This window comes from Nematolebias whitei, chromosome 6 (assembly GCF_014905685.2).
Source record: "Nematolebias whitei isolate Nwh7 chromosome 6, NemWhi1, whole genome shotgun sequence".
In the NCBI taxonomy this organism is placed as follows: Eukaryota; Metazoa; Chordata; class Actinopteri; order Cyprinodontiformes; family Rivulidae; genus Nematolebias; species Nematolebias whitei.
The window spans coordinates 2580176-2588873 of NC_056503.1; the positions used below are offsets into that span (position 1 = coordinate 2580176).

The 8698-nt window shown below is 45.9% G+C and overlaps 1 protein-coding gene across 1 annotated transcript in view; it reads left to right on the forward strand.

The window, feature by feature from the left end:
* Nucleotides 1-8698, forward strand: part of LOC119411476 (alpha-2-macroglobulin-like protein 1) — a 670820-nt gene that overhangs the window by 82538 nt on the left and 579584 nt on the right. Inside the window, exons 21-22 of the mRNA XM_037678427.1 lie at nt 839-920; nt 6865-7021. Of these exons, the coding sequence (XP_037534355.1) occupies nt 839-920; nt 6865-7021 (239 nt within the window). The remainder of the gene's footprint in view (nt 1-838; nt 921-6864; nt 7022-8698) is intronic.

Genomic DNA, 8698 nt, shown 5'->3' on the forward strand with positions numbered 1-8698 from the left:
CAGATCAGTTAAAATAAACTTACCAGGCTGTGTTCATCAAAATATGCTACACAGTATTGCTCGCTGCTTGAGCTGTTCTGAATGTGAAACTTAAGTGAACAGCCATGACTTGAAAGTAGTCTTCATGCGCCCTCAGTTGGATACATTGTACAATTGCGGCTGGTTCCAGCATTTTAGGAGTGAAAATTAGAAGAATTTATATTGACGAATAATGGGACATTTATCACGGATATCAATAAGTCCCTAAACATTTATCCATCCATCCATCCATTATCTTTACCCACTTATTCCATTTTGGGTCACGGGGGTCGCTGGTGCCCATGTCCAGCAATCCCTGTGCGAGGGGCGGGGTACACTCTGGACGGGTTGCAAGTCCATCACGGGGCCACATAGAGACAAACGAGACAAACAAACATTTACTCTCTCACTCACACCTAGGGACAATTTAGAGTTACCAATCAGCCTAACATGCATGTTTTTGGTCTGTGGGAGGAAACCGGAGTACCCGGAGAAAACCCACACATGCACGGAGAGAACATGCAAACTCCACCCAGAGGGGCCCCTTGACCGGGGTTTGAACCAGGGACCTGCTCGCTGAGAGGCAGCAGCTCTACCAGTTGCGCCACCGTGCTGCCCCCCTAAACATTTATATTGGCCTACATTATTGACCCTACCGATATATCGGTCGGGCTTTATTCCAAATGTGCTAAGCAGACCCAGTTTAGATCTGCAAGAACTTGGAGAAGTTGATGGTGCCTGTTTTTCAAAGCAGTAATACAATATTTGTGTTCTACATGTGAGTAAACCTTGTTGTGTTTGTGCTGTGTCTGTGATGTAGGATATCAGAGGGAGCTCAACTACAAGCACACCGACGGTTCCTACAGCGCTTTTGGGAACAGTGATGAATCTGGAAACACCTGGTCAGTAACATGAACAAACTGGGGCTAATGTTAGGAATGTTGGGACCAAGGTTAGGAAATAAATCAAATTATCTTGAAAGTGACACACAACATGATGACCGGAGTATTTGTTCTATTTTGTATAGACTTCACCCTTTAAGGCTATCGCTAGTGGGTTTATCCCTTCGTGCGCAGCACTGAAAACTTTAGTCCACGCCCACCAACTGTGTGGGCCCCAACCCCGGTCTGTATAAATTACAGTGAGACCGGGCAATCGGCTCCCATTTTTTCTTCAGCCAGCTAGCTAGCACTGTCAGAAGAACGAAGAAGGAAAAGATGTCCAGCTTTGACCAGCACAACATTTGCTAAGGATGCCTGGGTCTCCGCCACGCCAACTTCCTGCCATCCCGGTGAGCTCTTCCTCCCCGAGCAGAAGCAGAGACAAGCAGCCTTGTTCAAGGTAAGTGCCGAGGCGTGTTTTTCTGTGGCGGGCAACTACACGCTGGATGACGCCATCGCCTTTTCTTATGTTTTTTCCTCGTGGTGAATTGGATGATTCCCTCGAAAAAGGTGATGTTAGCAGCAACTCCGCTGAGTGTTTGTCCATGGCGGGCCGCTACTCGCTGGACGACACCATCGCCTTTTCTAACGTTTTTTCCTTGCGGTGAATCGGATGATTCCCTCGAAAAAGGCGATGTGGGCAGCAGCTCCGCTGAGTGTTTTTCGTAGCAGGACGCTATGCGCAGGACGACGCCACTGCCTTTCTTTGACGCAGAGCCATGCAGTGAATCAAATGTTTCCTCCGAGAAAGGCGATGCTGGAAACAACCTCGCTGCCCCTTCCCTCCTGGAGAGCGTAGTGACGGAAGAAGAGCAGTCGAGCGGATGTTTAGCCACAGCTGCGGCAGCGACTCCACACTCTGCTCCTCCACCAGCCCCCTCCACCAGGAAACAGCTCCTTGAGGGGAATGTGTGTGTTTTTTGACAATGTATGTTTTGAAATAAAACAGAAACATCTCTGAAAGTAAAGTTTCATCTGATTCCAGCCTGACTGTCACATCAACTGATCTCACAGCTGCCTCTCTTCACACATTCCCCACACAGAACGAGCCGGTAACTTCTAAACAGCGCTTTAAATGGCACTGCAGTTTGGTAAATATCAAAAACACTTGTCTGCCACGTTAGCTAAAAATTATGTTTTTTCAGCAGATCGAGTCCGGTAAAATCCCTCGTTCTCAGCCAGAGCCCATTTTTATTTTCTGCTGTTTTCTGCATACTCACCGCACAGCGGGAGTAAACGTGTTTCTCCACAACAGCTGCAGCCTCCACTGAAACGGCATTTCACTCAGAAAGCTCTCATGCCTCCTCTCAGTGCGCGCCAGCTCACCTCAGCTCTAACTTGAGACTGCAGCCTGGGCTCAGCACAGAGGCACACATACAGCATTTTTCTGTCAGATCCCCCCTTGGGTTCCCCCCGGAGAATCTCCAGAGCGGGTGATGGCAGTAAGGGTTTTTTAGTCTGGTTGACGTTCATGAGAAACATGGCACAACACAAAATGCGTGCCCACTCTCTGAGAGTTACTCAGAGTGGCAGCGAGTGTGTTCCCCGGACAGATGGACGGACCATCTGATCAGCAGGGGTTACACGCAACAGTTGGCAGCTCAACCCCCACCGTTCAGAGGGATTATAGAGATGGTTCTTTCTTCTCCAGAACAGAGCTTGTCTCTCCAGTCAGAAGTTCAGGAATTTCTGATGAAAAACGTGATTTCCAGAGTTCCCAACGGAGAGGAAAATACTTTTTTTTTCCTCCCACAACTTCCTGGTTCTGAAAAAAAACGGAGGGATGAGACCCATTCTCGACCTGTTCATGTTCAACATTTCGATCATGGGGAGACAATTCCACATGCTGACAATCAAACAGCTGCTGGAGAACTTCACTAGAACAACTGGTTCACCTCCATAGATCTGAAGGGCACATTTTTTTCACATTTCCATCATTCTGAAACACCCCACGCACATTCTCGAAATGCGTGGAGATGGCTCTCCAGTCGTTACACATGGCAAGAATGAGAATTCTTTTTATCTGGACGATCTGCTTTTATTAGCTCAGTCGCACAGACCAAAACGCTAGTGTTACACCTGGGGTTTTCTATAAACTGGGGAAAAGTTCCGTTCGTCCGTCCCAGATGATTGTTTATCTGGAAGTGGAGCTAAACTCAACCACAATGAGAGCCCGTTTATCCCAGCTGAGAGCCAAAGCTCTGTCAGCTCAGCTCCGCCATGTCAAACCCTGCAGCATAGTGACAGTTCTGCCTGTCATGCGACTCCTGGGACAATGTCAGTGGCCCACATCGTATTTCCGCTGGGCCTACTTCAAATGAGATGCCATCAGAGATGGTTTGCCTGCCTGCACATAGATCCTGTGTGCCAGAAGAGGCAGATTATTTTTGTGCCCCCCTCCGTGAGACGCGATCTGAATCACTGGGGAAACCCCCTCATTCTGTCTGAGGGAGTTCCCAGCAGCAGGCCTACGTCGCACGTCTCAGTTTTCACAGACGTGTTCCTGTCAAGCTGGGAGGAATGTGTCTGTCCCAAGCAGTGGGAGCAAAGTGGCTGGACCACATGTCGCTTCACATAAATGTGCTAGAATGTTTCACGGTCTGAAACGTGACTCAGCATTTTGCCCCCTGTTGCGGGATCAGCATGTTCTGATCCACACAGACAACCAAGTGACAGCAGTTTTCATAGACCATCAGGGAGGCATGCGCTCAGCCCAACTGTTACGTATCGCAAAACAGTTGTTAAGTTGGGCACACATAAACCTGCTCTCCATCAGAGCAGTGTACATCCCTAGTGTCCTGAACAGGCGAGCGGATATCATGTCGAGGGGTGGTCCCCGCCACAGAGACTGGAGCCTCCATCCCGAGCTGATCTCTCAGATTTGGAGCAGGTTCAGCCGAGCAGCAGTGGATCTGTCCGCCACACGGGAGAACGCCCAGTGTCAATTATGGTTCTCACTGAGCCCACGAGACGATCCACCATTAGGAGTGGACGCCTTTGCTCACAGCCCATGGCCAAAAATGCTCCTTTATGCGTTCCCTCCAGTCCTACTGATATCACGGACCCTGGACCGGGTCCGGGAGGAAGAACCGTCAGTCATCTTCGTAGCTCCCGAACGCATAACCGCTCCGTGGTTCCCGAATCTGTAGCGACTGATATCGGGTTGGCTGTGGAAACTCCCACTGAGGGGGCGCTCTCCTCCAGGCAGGAAGAGCAATCAGGAGTTACCCAGAAATAGGTCAGCATCTTTGGGTCTGGCCGCTTAACAGATCCGTTTAGAAAAGATGGGCCTCCCACAGGATGTGGTGCGTACGTTTCAGGGCGCACGAGCTGCTTCCACCACAACGCTGTACACATCAAGTGGACAGTTTTTCAGCGCTAGTGCGCAGAGAAAGGCGTGGAGGCCATCTCATGTCCACTATGGACTAGGTGGCGTGCTGTCATTTCTACAGCAACTGATGGACAGAAATTTAGCGTTCGGCACAATTAAAACTTATGCTGCAGCTATTGCTTCCTGTCATGAGGTTTTTCAGTGACAGAACAGTTCTTAACCATCCGCTGATGAAGCATTTTCTAAAAGGTGTACACCCAGTGCCTCTCACACTGGTTGTATGAGGCTATTTCTGAAGCTTACAGTTCATCTGGACTGGATCCTCCAGGGAATCTCAGTACATTCCACCAGAGGGGTTTTTTCATCCTCCATGGCTCTGCATAGAGGGATGACAGTGGAGGATGGCGATGGAGTATGGCGGCTGCCTGGTCATCGCCATGTTCAATTATTCGTTTTTATTTACGTGATGTTTCTACTTTCTCCATGACCCATTCTGTTGTCAGGGTTCTGACAGAATGATTATTATTGACAGGCTATGTCCCTGTCTGTTTTCTTTATATTTATTTGTGTTCCCCCCTCTGCTCTTTATACTTTTGTTCTTCTGCTCTTTGTGTGATTTCTGTTCCTATATATCTGATTCTGTTGTCATTTTCCACTCACTCCTCAGTCTGCCTCTCCAGTCCTCAGTCTTTATCATTCACACCTGTCCCTCATCAGCCACCTGCCCAGGTGCTCTCATTACTCACTCTCCCTCTGTCTTATAAAAAGCATTTCTCTCCTCCACTCCTCGTCCGGTCATTGTTCTGTATTCACAGACAGCTCAGTCCTCCTCTGTCCTGTCTGTTTTCATCCACCTGATAATCTGCTCTGCCTGTTTACTCTGATGTCCTGTTCAGTCTTGTTCTTGATTGTGTTTTGCCAGAGTAAGTTTTGCTGCATCTACAGCGTTTTGTTTTGTTGTTTAAATAAATTATTTTTATTTAAACTCCTGCCTCGCTCGCCTGCCTGCAAATGGGTCTAAACACTGAGGATTGTGATAATTATTTGTTTCATGGAGCCTCACTTTTGAGCTCACACCTGCCTGCATGCAGTTGCAGTGTGAGATATTTATTATCAGCCACAAGTTCATAACTGCTGATTTTATTGTTATTAATTGGTTCATCCTGAGGAGTTGTTGGCATGCTCTGTTCATCGTTACACTGTTACAATTCGTAACCTCGGTTGTTCCTATTCACAGCAGCAGGTCTGTTATCTCAGCCTTTTTTCCTCACCAGAGATCTTTTCTCCGGTGCGCTCCTGCGCATGGAGCACATATTTACGCAGCGCGTAATTATGCACACAGAAGGCTGAGTGATGAAATGTTTTTTTGTGCAAGCAGGTGCTTCATGTTTGTGTCTGAATGGACCCAGTGAGGCGTAGACTACATCCTGCTTCGCCTTTAACCCACTAGCGATAGCCTTAAAGAGTGAAGCCTATACGAAATAGAACGTTGGTTACGTACTGTAACCCCAGATTCTGAGTATAGGCACAGCCCTTTAAGCTCTGGGCCTCACTGGTTCCTAAATGGCTGAAGAAAAAAGCTATTTGGGAGCCGATTGCCCGGTCTCACCGTAATTTATACGGACCGGGGTTGGGGGCCACACAGCCGGTGGGCGCGGACTAAAGTTTTCAGTGCTGTGCTGCGTGCGAAGGGATAAACCCAAAAGGGTTGCACCTATACTCATAGAATCTGGGGTTACAGTACATAACCAACGTTTTGTATTTTTCAACAACAAGGTCTTTTATTGACATCAAAAGGATTCCACATACTCCTGTTGGACTGAATTATTTTGTTTATCAGACTGTTCTGTTCCGAGTTAAACAAACATGAACTGAATTAATTTACGTTGAATATGAATCCATTGAGTCCATTTATCAATAGAAATGTGGCTAGAAACCAAGTTGCATCATTCAGGAAGCATTTATGACATTTAACCAAATATTTGCTTCTCATATCTCATTTTATGTGACAAGAAAACAAAAATGGCATACAGACATATTGGAGGAACACACACAACCCCCCCCCCCCCACACACACACACACACACACACACACAGTACACACCTTCTGCTGTCTGCCAAAGATGAGCATCCTAATAATTTTGTTTTATTAGGACTCTTTTCAGAAACGATGAATATTTTAATTTCAGCTTAAAGCGCAGAGCGCCTGAGGGGGGGTTTAATGAACTCAGTCTGCTTTTGAAAGGGGGCTGGGCTGCTGGCACTTGGTGACTGTGTGGGTGAGTGTTTTTTTGTGGTTTAGAGAATCTGGAGCATTTAATGTTTTGTAGCGCCCCCCCAACACACACACAAATAACAACTGATAATGAACGTTTAAAGTACTTGAGAATAAAACAGGATAGTTGAACTGATGATGCTCCACTTCCACATGAGCGTGAAGATTGTGTGATTTCGGGATGGTTTTGGGTCCTTGGAGCTGAAGAGCCATCCAGCCTCTGACTTGATTCAGTTTCATGGCTTACACTTGGCTCTCGTCATTTCTGTGTGTGTGTTTGTGTGTGTGTGTCCTTCCAGGCTGACAGCTTTTGTGATGAAGTCCTTCAGTGGTGCAAGTGTATACATCTATGTGGACCCCAAGCAAGTTAAAGATGCCAGGTCCTGGTTGTCTCAGCTTCAGAGGAAAGACGGATGCATCACATCTGTTGGAAAGCTCTTCCATAATGACATGAAGGTATCCATGTTCAGCACTTCATCATAGTCTAACTGAGACCTGGGTTAGCTCAGTACATGTAGGGCTGTAAACCAGGGCTTAATTTGTAAACCAACAGATGCCGGAACGCAAACAGCAGGCGGTCCGGGGTGGTGGTGGTGGTGGTGGGGGGGGTGTTGCAGGGAGTGGGTCCATGGGTCCTCCCCCAGAAAATTTGGAATAAAGATAAAAGAGATGCCATTTCCTGCACTTTAGTGTATTTTAACAGGTTGTTAAACTTTTAACAGGTTGTTAAACTTTTAACAGATTGTTAAACATCAGTAAACATTTCATTAAATTGATTATTTTCATTCAACCTTTATTTAGACAGATAAGTCACACTGAGCCTAGAAGACTCATTTACAAGTGAGACCTGTTTAGACAGACCAAAAAAAATAGTGAAACTGGACACATGTAGGAATTGGAGGTGAAAAAATTCCTATCAGACTCTTTCTTCTTGGCTGAAAAGAAAAACTCTTAATTATTAAAAAGAGGTCTCTCTTGTAAATGAGTCCTCGAGGCTCAATGGGACTAACAACCTGTATAAATAAAGGTTGAATTGAAATTACCATTTTAGAGAGCAACAACAATTAATAACAAGCCTGTGTGTGAATGCAGTTCCTATTCTGTCAAACGTCCTAACCCCCCACACACACACTGTCTGACCCAAACTCTGATGAATTCAGTCCTGCACATTGTTCTGCTCCAATCTCAATTACCACTGCCTTCAGGTTCTTCAATTCTCAATTGTCCAGCTAAGGACAATCCATCCATTTATTTTAAATAATAAATTGGACGGTCTTTTCGACATTTTGATTGCTGTTATTTGGACAAATTAGTGCCGTTGTTGATATGTGATGTTATGTGAATAATACACATCGAACATTTCACTTGTATTTATTTTACTGTAAGCTTATTTATTTTGTCTGAAATGTTATGCATCACGGTAATATATGCAGGAGTTCCTGTGTGTGCGTCCTACAGAGCTGTCTGGAGACGCTGTGCGTAAAACAATGGTCTGCAGGGTGCACTGCTGAAGGTGGATGAAGACGCTCCCCGCAGGACATGCAGTCCACGTCTCTGCTGGCAGGAGCGTGGTGTGGCTGGAACATCCACTCCACAGACTGGGCAACGTCTCGCCTTGTTGTATTTTTAATAAATAATCAAAATAAAAATGTGCGATGACTTTGGACTTTTAGGGATGGAGATTTGAGTTGCCAGAGCCGAGCGGTCAAAATGAGAGAGTTCCTGGATCTTGTTCAAGCAGGATCCGGCTCACATTAACCACTGATGTGAACAGATTGATTTGAGCAGAATGAATTCTAACTGTGTAGATAACTTTCACACACAGTGGAGTCAAGACTTAAACCCAACCAGAACTAAAGAGAATTGCAGAACTGAATATTCACCTCCAGAAGTCCTGCTTACTCTAGAAATTAGATAAATAGATTGACTGATTGATTGTGTCATATTTGTGACCATCATGTCAAATCAATGATTTGAGTGATATTTTGTCAAACTAAACTACCGGTAAGCCCATTTTCAGATTCTTGGCTTTATAAGCTACAAACCGGATTCCAAAAAAGTTGGGACACTAAACAAATTGTGAATAAAAACTGAATGCAATGATGTGGAGATAGCAAATGTCAATATTTTATT